The following is a 14,676-nucleotide window of genomic DNA, read 5'->3' on the forward strand; positions in this document are numbered from 1 at the left end:
AAAAAAAAGTGGAGGTTTCCTCCTGTTGTAGTTGATGCTCAGGTTTTTCTAAAGGAGCTAAAAGGTTGCAGTTCAGATGGTTGTAGAAAAAATAACTATACTTTGATTCATTAACTCAAAGCAATTAACATCTGTTTACATTTTCTTTTGCAATTTAAGTAAAAGAGAATCAATTGAAAGGAATTTTTAAAATTCTATGCAGGACTGTTCAAAAAGTGAAAGGTTCATGACAAGTCAATTACATATACTTTCAAAATATTTTCCTAGAGGTTAAAAATTATGCTTGTGATTACACTATGTAGATAACTAATGAGACGTGTGGGGGTTTATTTCTTGTAGGTGAAAACATACAGCTGTATTAAAAATTTTAATACAAAGAATGTTTTACTAAAATTCCTGCAGATAAATGGGTATTAATAAAGTGGAAACTTCAGTTTGCTTGAGGTACAAAAAGAAAAAAACATACCAGAAATAGTCAAATGCAAGAGATACTGTTAGATGCTGAGTTTATATCAATAAATGTCTTGCATCAGCTGTCACTGAACTCACTGGGTTTCTGTGTTCTTCTCTGTTAACGGCACTTGATGGTCCATCAGCTCCAATTGACTTCAGCAGGAGCCGGGTTGCAACCCAAGAAGATTAATGCAGTTGGGCTCTGACTCCTTTTTTTTGTGGACGGTTTCAGAGGTGTTGAAGTGGCAGAGCCTGTTTTTAGGGATACCTACAACTCAGATCTGTGAGTCGATAATTTTGAACAATGCTCATCCTCTTTGGTCCTTCTCTGAGGCTGAATTAGGTCTTCAAAATATGTGTCAGTTTGGTGTTCTTGATTATTGGCTGAAGGAGATGTGGGGTGGGAAGGTTTGCGGCTGAGGTATTAGAACTGGGAAACAGGCTGTCCATCACTGCGATGATGACGTACCTCAGCTAATATTAAAGTTCCTCGGGTCAGCAGGATCATAGTGTGTAACAACCCTGAACAGGGAGGAAAGGGGTGGTATTAGCAGCATGGGGGAGACTTGTCATACATCACCTGTGTGCATGTACCTGTGAATATATTTTCTCTTTGAGAGATACTAAGAATGGTTCATGCCTTTCCAAACAGTTCACTCGTTAGCAGCTGTCCAACTCATAGGACAGCACCAATTGACCGCAATCACAACAGGAACACCAGAGAATCAGTTTATCTAGGAAAACATTTAAAGATCTTCCACCCGGCACAGTGCTGATGAACACTGAGGGGCAGTCTGGGACATGGTGTGAGCAAAACTTGCTTTTTCCATCAACAAACCCAGAACTGAAATATTTCATAACCAGTATGGTTATGGGGAGGACACTGAAAACAAAAATCAAGTGAGATGTCTTCACAGGGGGCTGATCCAAACATGGCCTTCAGCTTTACCTGCTGAGGTCTGCCATGGGGACGTAGCTCCATAAGGCCAGGAAAGGGGTCGAATCCAAACAGCTGGACGTGCTCCTGTGCCAATGGCTTTGAACTAGTCAGAACCGTTTGTGTGCAAGTGCTCTTACTATCTGCTTGAACCACATGTCATTTCACGTTTGCACTCTTGCTTGGCAAGCAATCACATCATGAACATGATGAATTGTCTTAATCTGACATGCATTTTGTCTGGCTTTATGGTTACTGGAGCGTTTCCTTAGGTATCGGGTGCCCCTTTGTGGCACCTCGTCAAGATTTGTGGAAGGTATATTGGGCAGGAGATTGGATGAGATGAACTCCTGAGGTCCTATGATCCCATCCTAGCCTAGCTGCTTCTACCAGCGCTGACCAGGGATGAAACCACAGTATTTGTCTCCTGGGTGGCCATTCCACAAAGGCATATGTTTGAAAATCCATTTTTCTGTTTGCAAAGGCTTTTGTTTTCTCTGTCTTCAGAAGCATGAGTTTCTTGAAGCAGAAGCTATATCTTCATTTGTTTAATGCTTCCCTATACACTGTGCATTACTAGACCAGGTGATTTTGCTTCTAGATTATCTTCCAAAGGCATAGGCCAGTACAAATTTGAAAGCCTCAGGTACCTTCTAGCGCAAAGCCCAGCAAAAATATTGAGATATTGCAAAGCAGGACAAATATGTTATTTTAGAGCAAGGAGTAGCTTCTCTGCCATTCTCTCAAAGCTCATGAAGCTGAACATCTCTCCCTTCTTTCCCCTGCCCTTCTCCAGAGTCACCGATGAGGCTAGTGCCTGCTCACTCCTCCTCCTCCCCTGGGAGAATAACCTCCTCCTTGCACGCAGGGTCTGTGCCAGTGCAATGGGGTCACCATTGGCTTCATGTCATTGATCTTAACGAAGGTGTTTTTGACAGAGCAGCCAACGTAGGGTTGAGCTGGGAGATGGATCCTTTGTTCCACTGTCTGGGGAGAGGCCATGTGTGTGCAGTGTGGCGCAGTGTCCTCAGCCTGGTGAGATATGTCTTTCTGAAGCGTGTTGTGCGAACCTTATTATGTTAAGTCTTAGCTATGTTCCTTCTTCTGGAATAACGCACTGTTGCATCAGCTGTCTGCTCTCGGAGGGGAAAATGGTAGAATTGCAAATATTTCCATGGGTTGGATGCTGCTATTTTCTTTTTACCCTGAAGAGAGAAAAGCTGTTGTTCTTGTCTGTAGGATTGACTTCCCCAAAGTCAGAGATGGAGACCACTGTCCAGGCCTCACTTCAGCGTGCTGATAAGGAGATCAAGACAGCTCTAAAGAAACTGGTGGACTCAGCGTCACTGCTGGTGACTCTTCCCCCAGGCATGCGAGGAGGAGCCGGTGGCCTTGGCCTCCCTGGGTCCGTTCCTTCAGACCCAGCAGCCGGGCCCTCTGTGCTGGTCCAGGAAGCCGGTACCCAAACCCAGGCGGCGGGAGGGCATGGTACGTTTGGTGTGGGTCTAGAAAAGGTCCCATGGGAGTCAAGAGGGAAACAAGTATCGAGCACACCACTAATGATGGTTTTTCCCCTTATTTTTCTGATTCACTGTGTTTTGAGCAGTGGAAGATTAAGAGAGGGCATTCAGGCCCAAAGAACATGGGGCTGTGGGTCGGGGTTAGGTCGGACACAAGTTTGGGGCAGATCTTTCTGGAAACAGGAGGTGTTTGAAAACTGTGTCTGAAGTAGAGTTTGGTTCATCACCTGCCCAAAATGGATGGATAGAGGATTTTTTTTCCACCTCTGGGCTTTTGACCTTAGACTTGCTTCGGGTTTTTTTTTGGGGGGGGAGAAGGGTGGGTGGGATCCCTTTACATTTTTTAGAAACCATTTGTTTTTTGATTTGGTGGGATGGGTAAGGGAGGTGGCTTTACTTCTATTGTTTGCCATAAGCAAGCTGAAAATGCATTGAACACCCCTGTATCAACTGTCAGAGACTTTCTGGGATGTTGAGTGCATCCAGTTCACCTGCATTTCACTGGCCCTGAAGCCTTGACAGACTCCTTAGCAGTTTCTGTGTGATTAGAATCAATGCGTGTGACTGTGTCTTGCCAGGAGAATGAGTCTTTTGTCTTTGCATTGTTTGTAAAAGAAACATGAAAAAGCAGAAAACCTTCCACTCTTCCTTCTCCTTCTGCCATACCAACTTGTCTGAGCTGTCGCTGTGTCAAGTCAAAGTAACTGTCCTCCACTAGTGTTAACTTAAAAGGACAATGTCAAGGAGCCTTCAGCCCTCAAACTCCAGGTGCTGTTTGAAAAAAAAAATATATTCTTGTCCATCCACAAGGATGGAAACATTTCATGGAATCAGACCCAAACTAACTGCATAAAAAAATGACAGGGTTTTAAAACCTTTTTTTCCTTTTTAGTAGGACATCATCTGGGAAAATAATCCTCCGGTGAAGCAGGATGACTTAAAAATCATAAGTAAAATGTTATAACTACAATGATAATACAACAGGGAATGAGGTGGTTTTGCAGTCCTTTCGTGTGAGAAAATGAAACGTGTTATTAATATGGGGAATTATTTTAAGAAGATGGAGACTTGACAACTGTCCCTATAAGCACATGATTTGAATAAAAAGAAGGCAAATATTTTGATAGTGCTGACAACAGGAAAGCACAATCCCACCTGCCTGGAGTCTCTGACCCTGCCAATAATGCCTTGAATAACCATGTTTTCCATCCCAATGAGCTGTCTGATGTGATTTCTAGAAAATGTTGCTTCTTTCCAAACCCAGCCAGCACCAAACATCCCCAGAGTGCTCCCCAAAAGGTCCTTCCTGCTGGGGAGAAGGTCCTCTTGATTTAACCTTTTCTTCTCAGATGCAAAAGGAGATGATGTACTTTATGCTATGGGGTGAATCCAGTGGTCAATATCAAAAGACAGTCTGTACTTTTGGAATGGAACATCAAACCATTTTTTTAAGATATATTTGGTAAAATAATCATAATTTAGCGGCAGATAATAATGGTTTAGTGGTGGACTTTGTAGTGTTAGGTTAACAGTTGGACTTGATGGTCCTAAAAGTCTTTTCCAACCCAAATAATTCTGTGATTTCATCATAGCCAAGAGCTGTAACTCACACTTAAATAATGTCCTATAAAGGATGTACTGAATTCATGCTATCCTTCCATCATCCAATTTCTTCCTGTCCCTACTGACTGCCTTTCCTATTTTGGTCTGTGTGTGTTTCCGTACAGAAAAGTTAGTTTTGCCCAGTCAGCGATGTGCCGCTGGTCAGTCTCTCTGATGTTATCCAAGCCCTTTGCTTCATGTGGTCTTCTTAAAAGGGTCAAATTCTTCTCTTAGCTTCAGTGGTTGCACTCAGCTGAGGTCAGAGGGACTAGGTTCTGACACAAGGCAGACTAGAGAAGGCTCCAAAGGTTTGCTCTGGCTTTCAGGTGTGTTGTCACAGGTGATGTGTCTAACTTGCCCTATTTCTGCTGCCAGACAAAGCCCAAAGGCAGATTCCCCCTGAAGAACCAAGTGTGCCAAAGCCCAGCCCCAGTCCTGGCCATGAAGGGGCAGCTGCTGGAGATGAAAGCGTGCAGGAACACACTGTTCCTATTACCAGGTAAATACCCATCGCAATATACAGAATCCCAAATGTGGCAGACTTTGCTGCAAGAAAAGCAACTCCTCCGTGGTGGAGGAAGCAGTTGGCGACTTGAACTAATTCTTGTAGGCTTGTTAGTATTTATAGAATCCTGTTTACACACGCATTGTGCAAGGTTAGGAAGGGTTGGAGAGAAATTAGTTCCCCCAGAACAAAATTCTTCTTGTATTAACATTAAGTAAATAATTATTTGTCTGGTGGTTAAACACACAGGTCAGTGGCAGGGTGTAATCCTCTTTCTCTCTACTATGTGACTATGTAATGATCTTTTCTCTTGGGCTTCCTGAAAGAACATCACCAGCCACAGGGGCAGGAGACTGGTACAGAAGAGAAGGAGATGTGGTCTGGGATGTACACAGTGAAGTTTATATTGAGACCACAGAAAGAACTTGTGTGTATAAGACTGAGGAGAAGACCCCAAAGACCCCAACAAGTAAGAATGAACCTTGTTTCCCTTTCCCACATCCCATGATTGCCATTGTCTTATCTTTTGGTAATAACCGTATTTTTAAATAGTTCATTTCTTGAGCAGCAACTTCTTATTGAACAAAAAGTAACAGATAAGCAAGAAGACAAGAAGGCTGAAAGTAATGTCAGTATAAGAAATCTGAATATATTCCTGTGGTATCTCTTGATTTGACATTAAGCTAATGTTATATCCTAAATGGCCAGTCCTATACATCCCATTTGAGTAACTCAACTTACATCAGCACACTATGAATAAATTTATGGTATTGTGCATGCAGCAAACCCTTGTGTCTCACCAGGTCCTCCCTATATGCAAGTGACAATAGAGGATGTGCAGGTGAATTCTGGGGAGCGTGCCAAATTTCAGGCAGTCATTGAAGGAACCCCTCAGCCTACTGTTTTGTGGTTTAAGGTAAGTGCAGGCTTGTCTCTGGCTGAAGGGAGGACTGCAGTGCCGTACTTCTGGGGGGTTTTTCTTTTGCTTTTTCATCCCACACCCCTTACACTGATTCTGGGTCATATCTGTAGGCTTTGTTGAACCATCCACAGTTCTCACTGGAACCACCAACCATGCATCTCGCCCTGTGCTGTCTTCAGTGTTACTGTGGCTCCTTTTGCAGAGAGGGCAAGCAGGATGGTTTTGGGGCCAAGATGGGCCGGAGGGGAGCCTGGGTCCTTCCTGAGAGCCACCAAGATGTATGCTGTAGTTTTGGGGTCAGGGGTGGGATTAAGAGTGGTTTATTCCAATTGTCAGTGTGACTTCCAGGCTTTGTTGTCTTTTCTGCAGCGAACTGGTAAAATGTGTGTGACTAAGGACAAATATCCCATAGAAAGGAAGGAGAAATAATTTATTATTCCTCAGAATATTGTCATGCCCCTGAACTATGACAGTGTTCTACAGTGATTATCTGTAACTCTTCTGTCTGACTAAGTATTTTGTGCGCACAAGTTTTACTCCTTTTTTTTTTTTTTTTCTTATGGGAAGTGCAAGGATGAGCTACTCAGACAAATATAAGAACCATAAAAAACAAGCAAAAATGCAAAGAACCCCTCCCACGCACACACACATGTGCACGTGTGCACACCTGAACACCTCAAAAAGAATAAGAACAAGGCAAGAATACAATACATCCTGCTCATATTCTTGCAATCTCTGGCATTTGCAACTCAGGGCTACCACAAGCTAGCTGAACTGATACCTACTTACAAACCCACGGTGAAGCTCTCCGCGTGCTTATCTAGCCTCCTCTTGCCCCCGTGCAAACATCTTGCGCGTACAATGGGGTTTGCCAGTGACTCCGGCCCGATGACAGTATGCTGCCTGAGGTGCCACCCCTTTTGGGGCTGTTCTGCACGTATTTACCACGAGCTTCATGTGTTGGCTCTTACATCTTCTGCAAGGAGAAGTTAATCCCTGCCCACTCAGTGGCTATTTATAATTCTTACAGCTCTGCCATGTTGCATTGCTAGAGCCCCCACTCCAGGCTGAAGAGCCCCAACTTGCTCTGTCAATCCTCACCTGGAAGCTGTTACAGAAAGAGCGTTGCTGCAACAGCACCACCCCCTGGGCAAACCCAGGGTTTATAAGATGATGCTTTCTGTCTTACTCTTCATTTCTTCCCTAAGAATTTCTAACATCTGGTACTTTTTGACTGCCACCAGGCACTGAGCTGGTGCTGCTATGGAGTGATCTACTGTAAGTCGAAGATTTGCTCTGGTGTAATAAGGAACAGCTCAGAGGCTGATATTTCATGGGGGGGAATAGGGCCGCATCACTTTACATTTATTGTATTATATATGTTTATCTGGCATTTTGCTGCCCAGACAGGTGGCCTCATAAGGTACTTTTGCCAGTCTTCATTATCTGCTCTTTGTGTCACACACAGTCCCTCCTGTCCCTTTTTTTAATCGTATTTCTGAATATATTAAACAGCACAAGTGCCAGCACAAGCTGGAGACCAGGCAGGAGCAAGGTGCTCCCTGAGCTGACCGCTCAGGCATGGTCTGCTGGGAGACCTGAAGAATAAACCACACAGCCCTGGTGATCCTGCCCAGGCCTGTATTCCCACAATGCGTTATGATATAAAAATGTTACTGGGTGGCGTGGAAGCAGAGAAGCAGTTAGATATGGGGGACTGCTTCAGCCAGCATTTTGTTCATGAGACTTTGCTAGCCTAAACAGTGTGTTGTAGCTCTGCTCCTCTAGGTTGTTTCTTGAAGAGAGGAAACATCTGTTTCCATCTTGTTTTTTCCTGCGCCAAAATGTCATTTCATTCTTTCAGGGCACTTCATTGCTGATGGACAGCGACAGGGTCCATCAAGGGAAGGAAGGAACAACGTATTTCTTAGTCGTGGACGATGCTGTCTCAGAAGATGGTGGTGTTTATACCTGCGTTGCCAAAAATGCAGGAGGGGAGGTTTTGTGCAAAGCAGAGCTTATTGTACATGAAGGTAATGTCGTTCTTTCAGCTGCAGGAGTTGCTTCCATAGCCATTGCAATGTGTATTCTGCTGCAGTCGTCTTCTGGTGCCCACATGGTATCTGCTCTGTATTCGTGTGTAGCATTTGTGTATTACCAGTACAGCAGGATCCAGTGTAAGAGCAAGTGATCTAATGACCTACTATATATACACAAATGAGATAATTTTTTTCTGTACTTCAGACTACTACACAAACATACAATGCCACAGAAATAAGTGAGGCCATGTCTCTGGTGCTGTTCTGCTCTTGAGCTTGGCTCTTCTGATTTATGTCAGGTGAAGATGCAGCCCCAAAGTTCATATTGATGGGTTCTGTCACTGAACAGCTCCACTGAATTCTGTACAGACATTTAGAGCCCTGTAATTATTCCTGCCTTGTCCTGTAATAACTTTGTACACTATTAGCAAAGCACTGTTGTGTGATTATTAACACTGATCTTTTCCTTCATTTCCAAAGCTAAGAAAGACCAAGCAGCAAAGAAAGTGGCCACCAGGAGAAAGCTCCATTCCCTTTATGAGGTTAAGCAGGAGATTGGAAGGTAAATGAATTTTCCAGCTTTATAGCAGCACTCCAGATAATAACTGACTGCCCATCTGAGTCGCTGAGCCTGTGTAACCAGAGGCAGGGGTGGGCTCAACTGTGGAAGAGTCTGAAAAGGTGAAAGTACTGGTAGAAGTAGGAGGTCACCCCATTGCAGATGTGCTGGAAAAACTTTCCAGAGGTTTCTGACAGAGGATGGAGGTGTCCATACAGCCCATAGGTCCAGGTAGCGCCCACCAGAAAAACCACCAGCTAGAGGCTGGCAGGATAGGTGCCAGGCATGGCTCCTGGGCAGTGTCAGCATCCCAAGCCCATCGCGATGTATGCCCAGGCACCGTGTCTGACCACGGATGGGATCCAAGAGCTTCTCAGCCTTCAGCACGAGGCTGTCATCACCTGAAAGGGCTTTTCCCTTGATGTGCGCTTCTTGGTGTTGTGGAGACAGCCAGGAGAGGGCAACAGCACCTCACACACGGGAGAATGAGCTTTTCCTGTCGGAGACCTCAAGCCTTGAGTAGCAGGAGCTGGCAAAGGCTGGGACGTGGAATAGTCTGTACCTGCTGTGCAAGGGAGCTTGGAATCAAGTCTGACCAGGGCTCTTCCTTTCTTTTGTACACAGGGGTTGCTTCAGCTTTGTGAAACGAGTTGTGCACAAAGGGAACAGAGTGTCTTGTGCTGCCAAGTTCATACCTCTGCGAAGCAAAACGAAGGCTCGAGCGCATCAAGAGAGGGATATTCTTGCCTCTCTGTCCCATGACAGAATTACCAGGCTCCTGGATCAGTTTGAAACACGGAAAACACTGATTTTGATTCTGGAGTTGTATCCTTGTCTATGCTGCTTGCCTGGGAAGTATTAGGTAGAGGTCATTTATTAAATAACTAAGCAATTAACCAGTTTTAGAGTTTGCCTGAGATAAAAGGACATGCACAACCTTTCTCTGTGCTGCAGGGTGGCACAGCTGTGTGAGCTCTTCACTGAAGTACTATGTTTCTGCTGGTTTAGGAAAAATCATGGTACTTGTATATACAAGTATGAATGAGTTGTCAAGCACCAAAATGCTTTTATGAAATATTTGGAAGTTAAGGACTCCGTTTCCATGAGATCCAGTCTGAGTGAGCACCAGGAAAGTGCAGTGCAGAGCAGAAAAGCCCATAGCCAACACGTAGGTTTTAGTACAAATGATACCGTGCTCCTGCTTGTAGGGAGCACAGGTTTAGAGCAGCCAATTCTGCAGGAAGGATGCTGCTGCAATAGAGACTTTAACAAATTGCATACACATCACATTGCCTGAGATCACCCTGTGAATTCTGCTGTTAGCTGGATAGCAGTGGTTACAAAGTAAAAATAAGCTTTGACCTGTAGTTCAGTTTTCCCTTAATGCCCTTGTCAGATGCTCCAGCGAAGAGCTCCTTGACCGTTTATTCAAGAAGAGTGTTGTCACTGAAGCAGAGGTAATCTTTCTTTCTCATTTGAAAGTCCAGAGCTGGTGGGTACCACCAGAGTATCTTCCAGCTGCATTTTCCTTTTTGAATATGAGGAACGTTTTTCAACCAGTGATAACCAGTCAAAACAGAAACAGGTTTTAAATTGTGCTCCCATCAGCTTTCATTACTAAGTTGAGTTTCTTTGGGGAATAACTGGAACCAGCTAGTGGTGTTGATCACCAGCACTGCATCCAGCCTAATGCAGATTATATTCACTCTATTACCGTAATTTCTTTGCTGTTACCTGGTGCTTCTGTGTCTCCACTTGCTTAATAACATTTTATCCTCTCACAACTGTACTTCTATCCCCTCCCTTTCAGTCTCCAAATCAAGGGCTGAAATTATGGTTTCTAAGGGCTTTTTTGAATCCTTGGTGCTCAAAGTTCAAGATGTTTCACATTTCCCATCTAGCAGCCGGGTGTCCTGTCCCATATTTATTGGTAAAATCGATTTTTCTTAGAAACACTCAGAGGGAAGCATCATAAAATGATAGAATGGTTTGGGTTGGAAGGGACCTTTAAAGATCAAATGTCAACTAACACTATAAAATGCCAAAGGCAGAGAACTTCCAAAGCTGAAGCTAACTGTAAATCTTCACTCTTTATTCAGTCATAGTCAGATTTGATTAACATATGGTCAAGAAAATAGGTTTACTGTACAGTTTCTAAATGTATTTGTGTTTTAAATGTGTTTGCCTGATTTATACCAAGCCAGAATGGAGTTTGAGTTAGATAACTTAGTTGATGCAGTTCATCAAACTTGAGGATTTAGATATCTTTTTTTTGCATGTTTGTAGGGTTGTTATTTTTAAAGGGCTTTTTGACCTATAGAAGGCTCCAGCAAGGCAATGTGGTCACACATTCCACAGGGTAATGTTTGGCTCACATCTTATTTCAACTGCAAGACTAATATAAGAAGTTCAGTCTAGTTTTAAAAGTATTTCTAGTTCATACTCTTCCTCTCTCATATATTACAAATGCTGGTGGAATCAGGGACCCTCTTATTTACTATTAATGTTTAATAACTGTTTAATAATTGATGTAATTTTTAGGTCAAATTGTATATCAAGCAAATCTTGGAAGGAATCAGATATCTTCATGACAACAACATCCTTCATTTGGACATTAAGGTAATGCGCAATGGCAGGTCTAGCTTATCAAAGCCTCCTGTTGGTCAGGGAATGAGCATTCTCTATTCAAATCATTCTTACTTACAACTGAAAATAGTGCCTGCTTTCAAGAAAAGTTTCTCCCTTGTATTTCATTTGCTAGCCGCTGAATATCCTCATGGTTTATCCTGAAAGGGAAGACCTTAAGCTCTGTGACTTTGGATTTGCTCAGAAGATCACACCGTACGAGCCTCAGTTCAGCAAATACGGGTCTCCAGAGTTTGTTGCCCCAGAAATTGTTTCTCAGTCACCAGTGTCAAAAGCAACTGATATCTGGTAACCTGCCATCTTTCTAAAAAGCATTTGCCCTAGACAGCCTGCATTTCCATTTATTTGTTAGTAAGTAAATGGAGTATTGATAACAGCACAGGAAACTGAAAGTGAACACTGAGAATGCAAAGCCCATTAGGGCTCTTTAAAGCTCCTTCTATCTATTTTGTTCAACTACAGTTGAACTCTGACAGCTAATTAATGCAAAGGAGCATCTTAGCGAGGATTATCTTTATTAGAGGGAGGATTAGGGACGATGATCCTGAGGGGCTTTCTAGAAAAGGTAAACAAACTTTAAAAAAGTATTTTGGGTCTTCTCCTCTTTCTGTGCTTTAAAAATGGAGGATTACTTGAGAACAATTTTAAAAGATTTTGAAGGGAAAATAATTGGAGGGTGAACACAATAGGTTTGGGGATTTATTTACCTTGGAAAGGTGAGGAGAATAAGGTGATCCTACTGTGCCAGGGTGTCTAGTGGCAGGAAGAGGGGCTGTGTGCTTGAGAAATGGAGAAACAGTGATGAACACCTGACATTCGTGTCCCCTCTTTCCTCAGGGCCGTTGGAGTCATCACATATTTAAGGTAAATAAATTTTGGAAAGACTCATTTAATATCCATTTGTCAGTCAGAGCCCTCCAGTACCTTCAAGTGAGGGATCTGAGTGAAACATTGAGCCCTTCTATAACGAGGGCAAGTTCTTTTGTGGTTTTCTCCTTTCCTTGCTCTTTCCTGGTTGCTCAGAGCTTTGGTCATTATGCCTGCTTGAAGACCTGACAGCTGTCCTCCTTGCAGTTAGCAATGAGAGCGGTGGATGAGCTTCAGTCTTCCCCTTACCTGGTTTAGCCAACACCCTGCTGTAGCTGTGCAAAATCAAACCCTTAATTCCTTATCTGTGAAACAAAGTGTGAAAATAATTCAGTTAAGTGCCACGTAATGCTGGGGTGAAAGATGCTCTGTTAGTGGATGCACTGCTCATAAGCATTGCAAGTCCCACGCACGGAGTCCCTCAAGCATTTTAAAGCCCCATGTTAAGTGTTTATGTTTCTGTCATTTGAACAGCAAATAAAAGTCTAAACTCTGTCTCCTTTTATTTTATGGTGTTCAATAAATAAGCCTAACGTGCAAGTCTCCATTCGCTGGGGAGAACGACAGAGGAACTCTTCTAAATATCCAAAATGGGGAAATTTCATGGACCATTCCTGATTTTGTTCACTTGAGTGAAGATGCAAAGGACTTTATGAAAAGGATCCTGCAGCAGCACTGCGAGTGAGTGCCCTTCTGTGCTTCCTACAGCCAGTGTGAAAAGATGCTGGCATCTCAGCAGGCAGATCTCAGCTCATCAGAGCTGCGGGTGTTTTGAAAAGTAGAAAGCTGAGTGAGATGTGGTGCTTTATGCCCTAATTCTGCTCTGTTATTCCCCATTACCCAAAACGCAACTTGGCAATTTGCCGAATGGACCTGTTTCTGGTGTGTTTATGTCCTTACTCCCTGATTCTGCCAGGCAGACGAGTTTCTGAAATGATGTAGAGAAGTGGGAAGAACAAGGATTGATATAGAGGGAGTTATGCAAGAATTAAATAATATTAACCATATTTATTAAGCAATTTCAAGTACAAAAGGTGACTTGAAGGCATGTTTGCAGGGGCTTAATTTCATTTCTATTCTTTCTGCTTGCTGCCAAAGCTATTTTTGCTCTGGCCACCTAGAGAGTCAAAGTCAGTCTTAGGGCTGCTCTCGCCACCCGTGAGCAGGCTCCCTGCAGAGTGCCATGGGGTCTTCCAAGGATCTGCAGGGAGTCTCAGGCTGAAAATGGAGGATCGTTTCACCTCAGGGGAAGGAAACCTTGGGCTGAAAGCCTCTGTCTGTCTGTTGGGCTTCTCAGCTGTGAAACAGCAGCCTAAGGACATACACAAAAGTGTAGGTGCGTGCCCACGTGAAGCAGGCACCTTCAGGAAGACCTTGTGGTTGCTGTTGGAAGCACCCTGTTACTAAAACAGTGATCTTTTCTCTTATCAGAGACAGGCCTAGTGCTTCGGACTGTCTTTCCCACACGTGGTTCATGGTAAGTTTGTTCTGGTTCTTTATTAGAATCATTGAAAAGATTTTGAGGTTGGAAGAGATCTTTGGAGGGGCATCTCGTAAAGCTGCTTGATGTTATTTGCTGGTTTATTTTTTCTCTTGGTCTCCTACTTTCTGTCCTATAAAGAAGCTCAGACATGGCTCTCTAGAAAGAGGAGAAACATGATGTTTACATGCCAAGATACCTTTCCTCTCAAAAGACAAAGATTACTACTGACATGAGCAGATATGACATGTCTGTACAGAAAGGGAACTATGACTTTGCAGAACAAAGTTAGGGTTTGTATTCCAATGCCTTAAATTGCTAAGGAGAAGAGCTAAAAATTAACAAAAATAAAAAAAGGGGGGGGTAATGAAAATAGGGCTTTCTTTTATCATTGAAAAGCCGATATAATCTACAATTTAGCATTTGGTCTATTTTAACTTTCCTAAATTAAACAATTCTGGAAGGAGGGAATCCTAAACACTTCTCAGGAGATAAAGTCAGGATTTTTTAACCAATGATTTTTCCTCTCATTCCACCTGGCAGCATAATGTCCCCCTCGAAGAAGCTCATTTCATTAATACCAAACAGCTCAAATTCATTGTGGCTCGGAGCAAGTGGCAGGTGAGTTGGCCTTAATCTACATTTGTTATTTTTAGTTACATATATTTTTAGTTACATTTGCAGCTTTTAAGATCCATCAGGCTGGGACAGTGAGCACAGCAGAGATCTCAGCTTGGTTATGAATGGGGAATAAGCCCAGGAGAGGGCGGTTGATGGATGTGGCAGAAATAAGTTATCTAGGCTTTTACTACCTGGAAATCACCTGGTCTCATGCAGGTGCCTGGGAGACGTGTGGTTGTGTCTAAGCAAGGTACCCTCAGCATCCTTTGCAATTGGTACTGAATTACAGACAGGTCCCAAGAAGATTCCTCTTTACCTGAAGTGCTCTAAAATGATCAGATTGATTGCCTTCTGAAGATGCCTGTTTCTCTGTTGGCTGTAAGGGGAGGCCAGCTGCTCAACTGCAAAGGAGATGTCTCACGTGGCAGGAGTTAGAGCAGATGAATCCCACCTCCTACAGTATGGTAGGTCTTCTGTTGGCCTAAGCGTCTGCCGGCTGTACTGCAGTTGACAGATTTAAGACCA

General features: G+C 43.3%; 1 protein-coding gene across 1 annotated transcript in view; it reads left to right on the forward strand.

The window, feature by feature from the left end:
• OBSCN (obscurin, cytoskeletal calmodulin and titin-interacting RhoGEF) overlaps positions 1 to 14,676 on the forward strand; it is a 184,253-nt gene that overhangs the window by 154,454 nt on the left and 15,123 nt on the right. Inside the window, exons 93-106 of the mRNA XM_055709071.1 lie at positions 2,630 to 2,878; positions 4,888 to 5,011; positions 5,344 to 5,486; positions 5,821 to 5,933; positions 7,804 to 7,972; positions 8,459 to 8,540; positions 9,162 to 9,362; positions 9,934 to 9,994; positions 11,079 to 11,156; positions 11,299 to 11,471; positions 12,021 to 12,047; positions 12,579 to 12,731; positions 13,482 to 13,527; positions 14,074 to 14,151. Coding sequence (XP_055565046.1) covers positions 2,630 to 2,878; positions 4,888 to 5,011; positions 5,344 to 5,486; positions 5,821 to 5,933; positions 7,804 to 7,972; positions 8,459 to 8,540; positions 9,162 to 9,362; positions 9,934 to 9,994; positions 11,079 to 11,156; positions 11,299 to 11,471; positions 12,021 to 12,047; positions 12,579 to 12,731; positions 13,482 to 13,527; positions 14,074 to 14,151 — 1,697 coding nt within the window. The remainder of the gene's footprint in view (positions 1 to 2,629; positions 2,879 to 4,887; positions 5,012 to 5,343; positions 5,487 to 5,820; positions 5,934 to 7,803; positions 7,973 to 8,458; positions 8,541 to 9,161; positions 9,363 to 9,933; positions 9,995 to 11,078; positions 11,157 to 11,298; positions 11,472 to 12,020; positions 12,048 to 12,578; positions 12,732 to 13,481; positions 13,528 to 14,073; positions 14,152 to 14,676) is intronic.

The sequence above is a fragment of the Falco cherrug genome, chromosome 4, assembly GCF_023634085.1.
Source record: "Falco cherrug isolate bFalChe1 chromosome 4, bFalChe1.pri, whole genome shotgun sequence".
Lineage (NCBI taxonomy): Eukaryota > Metazoa > Chordata > Aves > Falconiformes > Falconidae > Falco > Falco cherrug.